Genomic DNA, 15266 nt, shown 5'->3' on the forward strand with positions numbered 1-15266 from the left:
TGCCTTTGTCGCGGCCTCGGAGCTGGCACAGAGGCGACGCTCGCGGGGGACATTTGGTAGAAGGGAAGCACATCCGGGCCGCCCACGTTCCGCGTCGCCTCTGTCACCCCGATACACTATGTACATTCGGCAGGGCAGCCCCTGCCTGCGGCTCGGGAGAGGCGGCCCCCGCCTGTGGCCCAGGGGGTGCGGCCCCTGCCCTGTGGCCCGGGGGGGGGGGTGCGGCCCCCGCCTGTGTCTGGGGGGGTGCGGCCCCCGCCTGTGGCTCGGGAGAGGCGGCCCCCGCCTGTGGCCCCGGGGGGGGGGGGGCGGCCTCTGCCTGTGGCTCGGGGGAGGTGGCCCCCGCCTGTGGCCCAGGGGGTGCGGCCCCTGCCCTGTGGCCCGGGGGGGGGGGGGGGTGCGGCCCCCGCCTGTGGCTCGGGAGAGGCGGCCCCCGCCTGTGGCCCCGGGGGGGGGGGGCGGCCTCTGCCTGTGGCTCGGGGGAGGTGGCCCCCGCCTGTGGCCCAGGGGGTGCGGCCCCTGCCCTGTGGCCCGGGTGGGGGGGGTGCGGCCCCCGCCTGTGTCTGGGGGGGTGCGGCCCCCGCCTGTGGCTCGGGAGAGGCGGCCCCCGCCTGTGGCCCGGGGGGGGGGGGCGGCCTCTGCCTGTGGCTCTGGGGAGGTGGCCCCCGCCTGTGGCCCAGGGGGTGCGGCCCCTGCCCTGTGGCCCGGGGGGGGGGGGGGGGTGCGGCCCCCGCCTGTGTCTGGGGGGGTGCGGCCCCCGCCTGTGGCTCGGGGGGTGTGGCCCCTGCCTGTGGCTCGGGGGCGCGGCCCCTGCCTGTGTCTGGGGGGGGGTGCGGCCCCTGCCTGTGGCCTGGGGGGTGCGGCCCCCGCCTGTGTCTGGGGGGGGGTGGCCCCCGCCTGTGTCTGGGGGGGTGGCCCCCGCCTGTGGCTCGGGGGGTGCGGCCCCTGCCGGTGGCTCGGGGGGGCGTGCCGACACCTGTCTCCCCTCTCCTTGGCTGCAGAGGCATGCCGACAGGCCGGCCGGGTTTGTTGTCTGTGAAAAGACCCACTGGGGTCCCTGGTGGGCAGCTGCTGGTCTGGCAGCAACACTCGTTCTTACTCAGCGAGAGAATGACTCTGGGGATGACCCTTTACCTTCTCCACCCGTGTCTGTGTAGGTCCGTGTTCGTGAGCACAGACGTACGTGCCCATTTTATCACGATTTCCGTCAGCCCGTCATCTCCTCAAGTGGAAGGGGTGGGGAAGACCCCGGAATCTGTAGAAAAGTTCTCCCTGACACCTGTGCCGTTAGCACAACTTTATTAAAACGCACCTTCTGGGGGAACAGAACCATTTTGAACCCTGCCCTGTTCCTTGCTCGAACTTACTCCTTTAGGCAGAACATCAGGAGCACGGATGCCCCCTCCACCTGGGACATCCTGGGGAACGAGCACCTGGCGGGGGGCCGTCTCAAAGAGGAAACCAGCCTCGTAGCGTATTTGGACCACCAGGGACCCTGCTGTCCTGGGTGTTCGGCGATAGCTCCATGGACAGACAGCCCCAGGACAGGACGCTGACTGGATTTGCTTTTCCAGAAGCACAGTCTCCTTTTTTGAAAGAATTTCCAATCCGTTGGTGATAGCATGGACTTTCCCAGAAACTAAGTAGCCGCAGCAGTGGGGGCCATCATCTCGTTGTTGTGATCGGACCGGCCGCAGAAGGAAGCGTTTGTGCTACTCATTCGCCCACGGGAGTTTCTGCAGGTTGGGGCTTGGCGTTCTCAGGGACCGCCGTGGGACTCGTTGTCCGTGCCAGCGGGGACAGACAGTAGAGGCCACCGGGAGCACTGCGCTGACAGCTCCTGAGGCTCTTCATGACAAGTGCCTTGTGCCGTCAGTCCAGGCGAGGGAAGTGGGAGCCCGTATGCCAAGGGGACGTCATCCCTGGGTAAGGACTGGCCTGAAACCAAAACACGGCTGTTGGCACAAACCTCGCTCTTGTCCTTGACCAGGAGGCAAAACGAATCCTTCCCTCCTCTGGTTTCTGCAGTAGAAATTCCGTCCTAGGCTTGAACTGCCTTCCACTCCCTACGGCCACATCTTAATTTCCATGAGGGAAGAATCCTGAGGGCCACACCCTGGGTAGTGTTTCTCGGCAAGCCTCCCCACGTGCAAAGTCGTGGTTTACACTTAGGGTGTGGGCAGTAAGACTGTTTGTATTGCTTTGGTCTCCGATGAGATCGCTCGATGAGCGTGTCACTTCCGACCCGTTTCCCCACGCAGTGCAGGGCATACGCGCGTGGCGACAACAGGTGTGCAGGTGGAGCCCCACAGACAACGTGGATTCGGAGTCGGGCTTTGCCGCTCCCTGGTCACGTTGCCTTGCACAGTTATCTAATCTCCACGGAACCTTTCCTCGCTCGTGCTAATGGTTCTACCCCTTCAGCTACTTGTGCGTTCGTTCAGCGGGCATATTTTGATCACTTGCTATTTGCCAGGTGACAGGAAACAAATGGGCAAGACGAGAGTGGCCCCTGAGGTCGCTCCACGAGCAAGGCAGAAACGAATGGCTGGCACCGTCTGGACAGCATTGCCCGACAGAAACAGAATGTGAACCACGTGCCCCATTTCAATTTTAGTTTTCTTTCGGCAGCCACGTTAGAAAGAGCAAAAACAAGGGGCACCTGGGTGACTCAGCCCATGAAGCACCCTACTCTTGATCTCGGCTCAGGTCATGATCTCACAGTTTGTGAGTTGGAGCCCCACGCCCGTCTCCACGCTGATGGTGGGGAGCCTGCTTGGGATTCTCTCTCTCCTCTCTCTCTCTGCCCCTCCCCTACTCGTGCACGCTCTCTCTCCCTCTCAAGATAAAGAAATAAACTTTAAGAGTTAAAAAAAAAAAAGTGAAGTTTTAATGTGTTATTATAAGCAAACATATCCAAAATTGATTCAGTGTGTAATCAACATAAAAAGTTAGCTTTTTCTCTTACTAAGCTTTCGGGAGTGGGTATGTCGGTCAGAACTGACCACGGGTGGATCTGGTTGTCACGTGGGGCTCACGGTGGCCCTCAGAATGGAGCCGGTCCAGAGTGAGGGGCCGCTGACGCGGACAGGGAGGCACCAGCCGAGGAGGAGGGCGTTCTGGGCTCCCGTCTGCACAGGCTGAGATCGCACTGGCTGTGGGACACCAGGTCGTGCTGTGTGCAGCCGTGGTGAGGCTTTGCAGGGCAACAGTGTAACCGGTCGAGAGAATTAAGCTCGGAGCGTGGCAGCCGTTGAGAGTCAGGTGGCTGAATAAATGGCAGAAACACAGGAGAGAAACTCGGAGCAGGAACAGGTGCGTTCCCAGGAAGAACATAGTATCCACAGTCGTTGGTGGACGGATCTCCCGTGCAGAGAACTTCCAAATAGCTTCTGCGGACGTGAAGTCTTCTCCACAGCTCGCCTCATATGTCGGCTTTCGACTCCCGTTCCGCCCGACTTCAGCGCACAAGCCTGGCCCTCGGATGGACGTTAGCAGACAGTTGCCAGAGCCTGTGCAGCGTGTGTGGAGACGATGGCTCAGGGATCGTTGGCTCGAACAAAGAAGCAGCTGCAGGCTTTACGGGAGTCCCTCTCTGCGGTGCCCCTGTGTCCCCATGCAGGTGTGCACACCGGGTTTTGTGAAATGCCCACCGTGGCCGGAAGGCATCGGGCCCCTCCATCCCTAGCCTCGCTGGGACTGCCTTGAGGGGGCAGGTGCCCTGGCTTCCTGGGCAGGTGATGGAGTTCAGCTTCTTCTCTTTTCTTTTCTTTTCTTTTCTTTTTTTAGCTAAAACAGAACCCCCCCGGCTGCACAGAGCCACTCGCAGGCAGTGGCGTGCTGGCCCCCGGGGCCCATCGGGGCGGGAGGAGAGGCCGCCGCCCAGGGGGTCGAGTGGCTGTGCCCCGTGGAGCCCCAGGGAGCCCCCCACACTCCGGCCGGTGTCGGGGATGTCCCCCCGCAGCCATTAAGTGCAGATACCGTCATCCCTGCTGCTGAAAACCTGGTGACAGGAAGGGGCAGGTTTGAAAGGCAAGAAAAACCAGGTGATCAAGAGATAATATTAACTGGAAAAATCAAGAAGGGATCTGTCAGTCCTGGTGCAAACACGTTCCTTTCTTAGCGGCCTCTCCTTTTCTGTGGCCGAGGGAGGTGTTTTGTGATGGTGGTGGTCGCCGGGGGCCCAACACGGGCGGCTTCGGCGGGTTTTTTTCCCCGCCCACGTTGAGAATCCGTTTGGTTCTCTCCTTGGGACTTAAGAATTCCAGCCAGAGCCAACGTGAGGCGGAAATCTCCGCGGCCTCACGGCCGACGCGGGGCCCAAAAGGGGAGAAACCCAACAAACTTTTTTCCCCCGCTTTGCCGTTTTGTTACTCCGTGGACACGGTATTAAATCGGATTCCGTGTCCATCATTATTAAAATGTGAAGTGTGTCGGTCACAAAGCATCCATTTCGGGGCAGTTAGCTGAATAATTCCTTTCTTTATTATCCCAAATTACTGCTGAGCTCTGGAGAGGGGATCGGTTTAGCCAATTATTGCCATTTGAGCTGGATTTGTGGGTGATTAGCTCCTGGTCGAATCCAGTCCGGGCCGGCGCTTTGAAGCCCGCGCCGTGTGATTTTCTCAGCAGTGAGGTAGGAATAGACGCGGCTAATGACAGCAAGGTCGCGCGGGTGAGCTGACCTGTGTGTGGCGCAGGCTTGGGTTTCACAAATAGGGCATCCACAATAACAAGTGTGGCACTAACCCTGCCGTGCATAATCGGGGCTTTCTAGGATTGTCGGAGATGCTGACAGCTCAATTACAGGGTAACCCTTTGTACCCTACAGCCTGGCAGAATAGCGGGGATATTACTAGCCAGCGAGGGGAGGGGGTCACCGGGGAGCTGGTTAGAGATCCAGAACCGGCTCCTCCGCCCCCTCCCCCACGCCTTCCCGGCAAGAACAGGCTGGGAGAAAAGCCTCCATTTGGGGGATAATAGATCCTCTGGAGGAGAGAAAGGGGCACAAATATTACGAAAAAAGCAAACAAACAAAAATTCAGTTGGGGGGGCCGGGGGGGGGGAATCCTTCCTGTCGTTTCTATGGAAACACTTGAAACTGGGAAGCAAGTTAAGATGGTCTAATTGTGGCCGAGCTCCCCTGTGCTGGCCAGATTGGTCCGTCTCCTCCTGCCCAGGCTCTCATCCAGGCATCGTGTCTGTGGATTTGCTGCAGGTTTTCCATTTGAGGAGAATCTGGGGAGACCGGTTAATTGGGAGTATTTTCCTGCATGCGGTGAATGATTATGTTATTGATTTCCTGCTGTCACCCAAGATCAGCGTTTCCTACACCTTGAACGACAAGCTGCTCTGACCCGTGGCGTGTCTGGCGTCTTGTCATTTTTGCCACGCTCGCTTTTTCTCTCTTAAACCCTCTTCTCGCTCGTCCAGGTTGAACTTGACAGCGTTTTAACTGAATGGCAAAGACGTTACTCTTTCCCCACGTTTTAATGTTTGGTTTTTAACTGCTTGCATGTTTGGGGACACTTTAGATTTTTGGAGGCGTCCTAAAACTAGGGCTGGCTTGTAAACTCGGCTAAGTATTATGGGGACTGACCATACGTGGGTACTGGGAAGGGAATCTGGGAGCCCACGCCTGCACGGACGGCCCAGCCCCCCATAGAACTCCCAGGCACTGGAGGGACCTGACCCATGTGTCCCATCTGTTTGGGGACCAGGGGTTAGAGGCACCTCATAGGCCCTCGGGGAAGGACATCCTGTTAGGACTGAAAAGCAAGGCTCCCGTGGGAGCTGTAGGGACTCCCCCCTTCTTCTCCTGAGGACACTAACCATGCTGGATTAGGGCCCGTCCTCACGGCCCCATTTAACCTTAGTTACCTCTTTAAAGATGCTGTCTCCACACGCGGTCATATCATGAAGCATGGTGGGGCATGGTAGGGCTTCCACACATGAAGTTCAGCTCATAACAGCCAGTATCTAAGGGTTTGGGTGACGCTGGTTTCAGTAGAGGTTATGGAAGCCCGGGACCCGGGACCCAGGACCCGCACCTCGGGGCTGAAGGGTGGGGCGTGTTCACCTGGACGGTAGGGAGGAAGGGGAGGAAGCAAGGAGGGCGTTTCAGGGAGAAGAGAATCTGCAGTTGTAATTCCAAAGGACCCCCGTTGGCTGCCTTCGCAGTTTCGTGTCCTGGGGCTGGGCTGCACACCCTTTTTCTGTCAAGGGCCAGAGAGCAAGTACTTGGGGCTTTTCTGCAAGCCCTGAGCTTGGCCAGGTGAAGGCAGCCACACCTGCGAGTGGAGGTAGCCTTGTTCCCATTAGAGCTCATTTGCAAAAAGAGGCAGAAGGTTAGATTTGGCCCATAGGCCAGATTTTGCAAACCCCGGTCCTGTGGGATTCCCAGCACCAACGGCCCATGTTCGAGTGCCCTGGACTGGGAGATCCTGTCGAACAGCAGTGCACAGAGGGCTCAGGGTCCCCCTTCACGACGCAGACTCTGTGGCCATCAGCGCTAGGCCCGTGTGTCAGTGATGGGGGGCCGCGGGGGTGAGGCCTGGAGAGACTTTACCATCACATCAGGTGCTACGTGTGTGACTTTCCACTCGTCTGGGTCCAGGCACGCTCTCAGACAGTGTGCATTTGCTGTTTGCGAGGGACAGCTTAGCAAAGGGGAGAGCAGGGGCAGGACAGGTAAGTTTTCATTCTGGAAGAGTAGCTAGGTATTAGGAGGGACAGCAGGGAGCCTTTGACGTGGAGGAAGAATGTCCCTGCTCCTGGTACCACCCCTGTGCTCTCCTCAGTCTAAAGATGAAATTCCATCCACCTTCCACCCACCCAGATACAGTTTTCTAGGTGGTTCGATGTTTAGTGAGCTCTGTGCCCAGCGTGGGGCTCGAACTCACAACCCTGAGGTCAAGAGTCGCGTGCTCCACCGGCTGAGCCAGCCAGGAGCCCTTCTAGGTGTTTTTTTGTTGTTGTTGTTAAGTCAGTTATCTCAAATAAGCCACAAGTTTAATGCATGTTACAGGGAAAAAAGAATCTCAACTAGAATCAAAGTAAACACAAATGTGAAGACTGAGCGATTGGCGTTCACACTCAGTGGGTCTCCGTTACACCAGCGTTTCTCTGCAACGTTTCAGAAGTACGTTGAGAGCTTTACCTGCTATAATGTGAATTTGTTCAGCCCTGTTAAGAAGGTGAATCATAAAACACGGAGGACCCGTAACAGGTGTTCGTTACAGAACCAAAGAAGTGCTCGAACGTCACTGTTTTGTTTTGTTTTGTTTTTTTGGAAGTATAGAAACATTGAACCTTTCTGAACTCGGGTGGAAAAACTTGCGTTTTTAAACTTGGTAATTTAGGAAGCTGTCGGGACCCCCCTCAGTGCAGCAGGATAATTCCATGCATGTCACTGCGAGGTCAGGCACACGGTCCCCTCCATGCGTGCGTGGCCTCCAGCCGCTGTTCACACAGGTAGAGAAATGCCACCTCGGGAGAAAACGTGGTCTGATCTTCCCACGGAGCAGCCCGCAGCCGGCTAATGCCCCCTTGCCACGTGGGACCCCGGCCATTAAATGTCCCCCCGTGTCCTGATGAACTCTGTGCTGACAGACCCCAGCGCCACCCGGTCCCTCGGACTCGAAACAAAGACCGATGTGCCTGGCTAAGACCCCCAGTCTCTAATGCAGTCAGTAAATCTTTGTTGGTAAATAGTTGCGATCGAGCCGAGTTTTAATATAAATTTACGAGTGGTGTCTTATCCCAGCTCGGGGCTGCGGCAAACACGAGGGATGGATTTCACACAGCACTTGCGTTCATTATGTTAACTTTGTAAGTTATTTAAAGCTTGTACGCTTAACGTTGCTTTTGGCTTTCAGTGACCTCTTGGGACGCGGCGGACGATACACGTGACTAATAAAGAGATTGCAGCCCAAAGACAATTCTACCCTTTGCTCCACCACGGGAAAAGTTCCTTGAGCAAAAAAGAAAAAAAAAAAAAAAAAAAGCAGGAAGTGCCTGCCTGGAATCCTGGTCTTCTGGCCGTAGATCATCAAAACCACAGTCTTTCTGATGCGCCAGCAAATTAATTAGGTGGTGGCAATTAGATCAACACGTGACATTTCCACATAAGATGACAGGAACGTTTGAGCGGTCACAAAGCCCTTCCGTTGCTTACTATGCAAACAAGTAAAAGAGATCCAAGCTTTAAAATCGGTCTGGGAGGGCAGAGTGATTCACAGACAGGCAGCCTGGCATTGGGGTCACAGGTATAGACCGCTGCTCCTGGCTCTTCCTACCACGCTGGTCCCCTACTCGGGCAACTAACCCAGATCATAGCGGTTTGTTTAAAACCATAACCATTTTATTATTTCTCAGGCTCCTGTGGGTCAGGAATTTGTGCCAGGCATAAAGGGCACGTCCCTGCCCCACGGGTGCTTTCGGCCAAGATCGTTTCTTCGCTGACATCTTTGGTGCCTCACCAAACGTGGCTCAGAGGCCTGGGCACGGAGCCGACAGCTCAGGGGCAGTCTTGCAGCTGGGACCTCGGCTTTTCCTCCCCGTAGCCCCAAGGTCTCCCTCTTGCCAGCCTCCCCGGCAGGATAGTCTGAATTCTTACCAGGCCAACCCGGGACTCCCAAGCAAGTAAAAACAGGAGCTGCCAGGTTTTCTGAAGGCTTTGGCCAGAACGGGCCCAGAATAATTTGCACCACATTCTGCTGGTTGAATTGAGTCAGAAGGCCCGGGGACCACACAGCAGCAGTGTTTTGAGGGTCATCTTTGGAGACCAGCGAGTTCAGTCCGCCCTCCCACGTGCAAGGCACCTTCCCGCTGCCCCTGGATTCGCACACCTCTCATCCCACCATGGCCTCTGGCTCAGGCTCGAAGTTTGGGGTTGTCGTTTTCATCAGGGGCACGTTTGGAGGAGGCTCTTTGGATACGATCCTTGCCCTCTGAAGACCTGGGGACTCCAGAGACAAGATGCCCTCCACACACGTGCACATGTTGACATCTACCCAGTGCTGACACGAGACAGAGCTGAAGCAGGTGCCCTTTCATCCAAAAAGGAGGAGAGAGGCGGGACGCCCGTAGCAGTTACTGATCCGTAGCGGCTCTGAACGCAGCCGGCACATACTGCTGATCACCCTGCTCTGGCTACAGGGTGTGTGTTCTCCCCCTGGGGCCTCCTACTGGGTCCGGGGCTCTGCTGTCTCAGCCGACCTTCCTTTTCTGTAAGAAATGGCCTGTTTTTTTGCAGCTGTGTGGCTTTTCAGCCTGCTTCCTGCTGGTCTTAGTTTGAGGGTCAGGGGCTCTTTTCATTTCAGACTCTGTCTCTATGCCTTGTAGTCTAACCTGGTACAATTCCTTTAAAATCCTTGTGGGTGTCCTTTGTATCAAATTGTAATTTATTCCATTAGACAAAAGCCAACCCACAGATCCTTGTCTGTGGTCCACATGTGCTCTCTAATTGGAAGGGTCTGAGAGGCCCTGCCTTAAGTCTAAAGTTCTTGAGATGGGGGTCCGACGGCCACAACCTTGCTGGGTCTTCATTCGGAGATCACATCTCCTGGCATCCCCTGGGTTAGATCTTTGTTCTGAGGCGAGTTCTTACCCTGAGTTTTCTGCTGGCAGAAGAAGCCGGGAGTAAGAAACGATTTTTCTCCTGTTGGTGTTTAAATCGGGAGTATTTTCTCTAATTCTGCCGAAAACCTGCCTTAAGCAGCCTTGATTCCCCGCTACCCCCAGGTTCATCAGAACCAGTAACACAGTGGGCATGTTCTGCTCGGAAATGTCCTCTCCCGGCTCCGTGCTCCCCAGGCACCCCGGCTGTGCTCCACGTTCCTGCAGGGAGCAGGTCTGCTGTCGGCTCGGCCAGTGCCCAGCTTGGGCACCCTTTAGGCAAACTCCGGTAGCATTTCCTTCCTGTCCTTGTAGCCTCTGTGAATAGCTGTTCTGTTCCTGCCAGCCTCAGCCAACTGCCTGGTTCCGAGCCAGTGCCACGTGTTTGTGGATTTTATCAAAACGGTAGAAGGTACTAAGTCTGTGCTGCTTACCTGCCGTTGCCTAAGAATCTGCCCCAAAACTTAACGATTTGAGAAAACCATCATTACTTCTCATAATTTCGTGGCTCAAGACCACAACAGGGCACAGCCTGTTGTGGCTCCCGTCTCCGACCTCCCCACAACAGAAGCTGCAAGCTGCCAAGATTTCTGAACGTGCAAAACCAGTGTAGATCGCGTCTCTACCAATTCTCTTGGTTAAAGTGAGGCTCAGGCATCCCCGAGTCGGGGTGGGGTGATTCTCACGGGGGCACGTGTACCTAGAAGCAGTGTGTTGGGAGCCATCTTTGGAGACCAGCCGCCATGCCAGCTGTATAGGCAGGTTACAGAAAGTCTCTGTGCCTCATTGGCCTCATCTATAAAATGGGGATAATCATAGCAACTACTTGCATCAGGTGGTGAGCTTTCGGTGGGTTAATACTTGTAAGGCCCTTAGAGCAGCACCTGGCTCGCAGCCCAGTACTGTTTTGAAAGTGAAAATTAAACAAAAAAAATTTTTTTAATTGAATGTTTATTTACTCTTGAGAGAGAGACAGAGCATGAGCGGGGCACGGGCAGAGAGAGGGAGACGCAGAATCCGAAGCGGGCTCCGGGCTCCGAGCCGTCCGCACAGAGCCCGTCGCGGGGCCCGAACTCACGGACGGCGAGATCGTGACCCGAGCCGAAGTCGGACGCTCACCCGACTGAGCCACCCAGGTGTCCGGAAACTGAAAATTTTAAAAACAGATGCATAAGCCACATAAAGGTCAAATGAAACAGTGACTGTAACTGATGTCTACAGCGTGATAGCTGGCCAGCGAGAAGCGGTCTTAGGTAAGAGGCGGTTTTTGCGGGTGCAAAAGTAGCATCTAAAGACCAGGTGTGCATCTTGACCTTCGCCCGTGCGGTTTTGCCCTGGGTCACACAGCATCAAAGAGGCTTAGAATCATAAGGGCCGTTTGGTTTGCACTGGCTGACGAGGACTGTCCCCCGTGTGGCTCTGGCAGAGAGCCTTCTGGCCTCTGGCCTCTTCTGGCCGGTGAGACCATGGTTTCGTGTCCTTTGACAGCTGAAAATGAGCTCTTTTTAGATTTTCCATCTTCTCGGTACTTCGGTGGACAGTGTGTAAGTTCGGGACGGCCGAAGCTAAGAGGTGAAGCCTGAGGGGCTCAGCCTGATGCTGCGAGGGGGCTGCTGGGAGTAGTGCTTGTTTCCTGTGCGCAGAACTCCGTCCCAAAGGTGCACGGTGGGTTTGCAGTCTTTTCTTGGGCACGTTGGTGGGCGCCGTGTTCAGAGGAGGGCCCCACACTGGTAGAGCCACCATGACCTTTTGCTTCTCGAAGAGTCTGGGACTAAGAAGGCGTTCCTGGTGTGTAGGCACGTGGTGGGTGGGGTCTCTCGCTGGGACTTTGCGGTGGGTCCCCTTGGTTCCTGCAAGTGAGGGCAGGACTGCAACTGAAGGGGGACCCCCGTCTCGTGTAGCTGCAGGGCCCAGAACAGGCTCGGCCTCACCCCCCCCTCCCCGCCCCACCGCTTCCCCCTGGAAACAGACGACTCCTCTGCCAGCCCCAGCTGTCCAGACCCACGGGCCCCCTGGCACAGTGCTGTCCAGGCAGGACTGGGTGACTCCGGACCCGGATCGTGCAAAATAGTAGTCTAGCGGACTCAGGATCGAGTGGTTTAACTTCTGGTGTCTGTTTAGACTCCGAAATGCCCTGATTTTTTTCCCTTGGTACAAATGCTCTTAAAAAATCAGTGTTTGGAATTAATTGTCAGGAAAAAGAAAAAAAAAAAGGAAGGGGGAGAAACTGAGAGAAAACGTGCTTTTGATCCACTGAAGCTGTTTGCAGCGTCTTGTCATTCGTCGTCCAATCGAGCCTCTGATTACAAAGCCTTGCTTGCAGCCTCCTTGGCTGCTCATCGGAGAGCGCGTGTCTCTTGCCGCCTCTTAGGATGGGCCCTTGCTGACAGTCGCAGAGAGGTGGGGTGCCGCGACCAGCCCCTCCAGTGTTCTGGCTAAACGTGGAGGCTCACACAGTCCAGGGCTGGCGGGCCCTAACTTGGGGGCAGCGGGGCGGCCGGGTGGCTTTGTTGCCACAGAAATCCCAGGGGGCCGGGCAGTGAACCCAGCCGGGGCCCAGGCCGGAGGACAGAGGCACGGCTCCTCGGACACCGGGGTGTTCTTCAGCCCTGCTGACTCCTGCAGCATTTGAACCATAAGCAGAGAGGATTACCCTGCAAGGCGGACCGTAGAATTTATTTAAGATTGTCGAGACGTGTGTTTTCTAGCTTTCCCAGCCCCAAGATCAGTCCACCTGGGGTAGTTCCCCGACGATGTCATCTCTTCTCGTCACCTCCTGGTTGGACTATTTCCCTTTACCCCCTTAGGAGGAAGTCCCGACAGCCCTCACTGGGGAGAGGATAATCGTGTGTGTAGGATCTGCTCACGAAAGTACCACAAGCTGGCCAGGAGCGGTGGGGTCCATGTGCATGGAGCCCCGGGGACGGGGTGCCTCTCTGTCTTTGTCTGCGTGGGGCGGGCCAGAGCTCGCTGAAGCCCAGAACCGCTCTCAGCTACCAGTAACACCGAGGTGACCCCTGCGCCTGGTGTTAGAATTACATCTCAAACGGGCGTTGGGAAAATGTGAGCCCACAGGAGAGCCTCTGTGAAGTTCTGTTGAGCTAAGTTTAAAAATCTGAGAAATCCACCGGAGAGGGAAATTTAATGATTTTAAGTGATGGCTTGTTGACCGTCGAATCACCAATAGTGACTTGCCCTCTGCCTGGTGCTCACTGTGCAGTGGGACCTGAATCGCCCTGGTTTTTCACCAGCATCCGGCTTCTGTTTGCTGATCCCTGTGCCATATTTGGACTAGGTTGGTTTTTCGTAGGGCCTAAGAAATCAAGGTACGTTGAGCTTTGCCTTGTGTTTTCTTCAAATAAGAACCCACAAAGAAATGACCTTCCAGCAAGGTTCCCTTGTGCGTTTCTTCAACCTTAGGAGTACTTTCCTCCAGAAACGACGTTTAACCAGTGTCCGGACCCCCCAGCTGGCTCAGCATCCATCACGGTGGTGAAATTTCATAGACAAAGCAGTATTGTCACAGTATCGGGCATTATTTGGAGCTCGAACCTAATTATCGCCTAAAAGTGCTTACGTGATAGTTTCTTGGATTTTTTCTTGCGCTGTGGCTCTGGGGGGATAGCGGCGTCAGTTAGGAGGTCGGAGGAAGCAGGTCCCAGTTCCCCAGGAGACTCAGGGGCGTCTGCTTCTAGGAGACTCCATTTCATACCGAGAACCGGCCTTGGGCCTTGGTCCGGGTGAATTAACTCACACCATCCTTGGGCCTTCTCAATCGTGGTTTCCATCCCGTGAGTTCCAAAGTGGACTTGGGGAGGGAGAGCAAGCCAGGAGACTCTCCAGTCTTCCTTGTTCCACGAGGTCAGGAGCCGAACGGTCCCAATGCGGAAGCTCGAGTCGAGATAGTCTGACCCGGGAGGGCGTGAAGCCCCACCAGGGAGGGAAAGTGCAAAGTCAAGGCTGAGCTCAGCGCTGGCCACCGGTTTTCAACCCAGAGAGGCCAAGAGAAGACGTGGGAGGTTCGCGGGGAACTGAGCGTTCGAGCAGGAGGGAGCTCCTTCAGTCTTCCAGGGAGCCTTCGTTAAACATGCTTCAGAGCGTAAGGGCATCAAATTTCGAATGGTTTTCAGGAAGCCCTAACATGATTTCATTAAAGGCAGATTGATTATACACGATTGTTCTATTAAATCCTGCCACTAAATTTACAAGTGGAATTTTGTTTTTAGTAAGTTAGAAATCCGAAATGAAAAACTCTAAAACAAAATGTTCTTATTTGGGGGAGCCCGGGGGGCTCAGTGGGTTAAGTGTCCGACTTGGGCCCAGGTCATGATCTTGCGTTCATGGGTTGAAGCCCCGCATTGGGCTCTGTGCTGACAGCTCAGCCTGGAGCCTGCTTTGGATTCTGTGTCTCCCTCTCTCTCTGCCCCTCCTCCACTTACGATCTGTCTCTCTCTCTTTCTGATAAATAAACATTAAAAAAATTTTTTTAATGTGCTTATTTGTAAATATCATAAGTTTCAGAATTCAGTTAATGTGTTAGGTTTCCTTTTTTAAAACATACCTTGGGGTGCCTGAGTGGCTCAGTCGGTTAAGCGTCCAACTTCGGCTCAGGTCATGATCTCACGGTCCGTGAGTTTGAACCCTGTGTCGGGCTCTGTGCTGACAGCTTGGAGCCTGGAGCCTGCTTCAGATTCTGCGTCTCCCTCTCTCTCTGACCCTCCCCCGTTCATGCTCTGTCTCTGTCTCAAAACTAAATAAAAACGTTTAAAATTTTTTTAAATAAATGAATAAATAAATAAAACGTACCTTTAGTTCCAAATGCGCTTTGTTATGGGAAGGGTGTGGGGCACATACATCACGGTGGCTTCATGGCGGTTGGTATCGTATTTGTTGAACAAACGGTCCCCTCTGCAGCACTCATGCGATTCCCAAAGTGAAGTTCTACACGCACACACACAAACTGGTTGAACATATGTGTTGTGCGTAAAAGAGAGGAGAAAAGCCAAATTGCCAAGTGGAAAATAAGTGTAAAGTTTCCATTTTAAGATGACAAGAGAAATGAATGTTTCAGATTTTTAACGTTATCTGTCTGCTTCTTAAGAAAACTCACACAAGACTTTGTGAATTTATATTTGGCTCCTTTTGCTTCAGGGCATGCTGCTGAAGCGAAGCGGCAAATCTTTGAACAAGGAGTGGAAGAAGAAATACGTCACCCTGTGTGACAACGGCGTGCTGACCTATCACCCAAGTTTACATGTGAGTATGGCCCCTTGGCTCGGTCAGCAGGCCCAGAACTCAGCTCACACGCTGGGCGTGCGTGTGTGTGTGTGTGTGTGTGTGTGTGTGTGTGTGTGTGTGTGTGTGTTGGGGCTGGGGGTCCCCACAGCGTCAGGCCTCTGGCCCCCGTTTGAAGTTAAAGTAGCGTTGGGTCTCCTACTCCATCACGAGATAAATAAAATGCCCCTCGCCCTCTCCATCGGACCACATGTCTCTCTCTTCCCCTTCCTAACAGCCGATCTCTGGCTCTCTGATTCTGCGAGGAGTTACACTAAAAGGGACAGGTGAAGTGAAATTTTAAATGGAAGTAAAAAGTCAAGAGCAGGTAGCAAAAGAGACAAGAGAGCTTATATCTGCAAATCTAGAATAAA

General features: G+C 54.8%; 1 protein-coding gene across 10 annotated transcripts in view; it reads left to right on the forward strand.

Annotated features, from left to right (window-relative positions):
• The window catches only part of AGAP1 (ArfGAP with GTPase domain, ankyrin repeat and PH domain 1), a 552763-nt gene that overhangs the window by 325883 nt on the left and 211614 nt on the right, over window positions 1-15266 (forward strand). For all 10 annotated transcript variants that reach the window (XM_043578237.1, XM_043578238.1, XM_043578239.1 and 7 more), the window contains one exon: window positions 14770-14874. In XM_043578237.1, the coding sequence (XP_043434172.1) occupies window positions 14770-14874 (105 nt within the window). The remainder of the gene's footprint in view (window positions 1-14769; window positions 14875-15266) is intronic.

The sequence above is a fragment of the Prionailurus bengalensis genome, chromosome C1 (assembly GCF_016509475.1).
Source record: "Prionailurus bengalensis isolate Pbe53 chromosome C1, Fcat_Pben_1.1_paternal_pri, whole genome shotgun sequence".
NCBI classification, from domain to species: domain Eukaryota; kingdom Metazoa; phylum Chordata; class Mammalia; order Carnivora; family Felidae; genus Prionailurus; species Prionailurus bengalensis.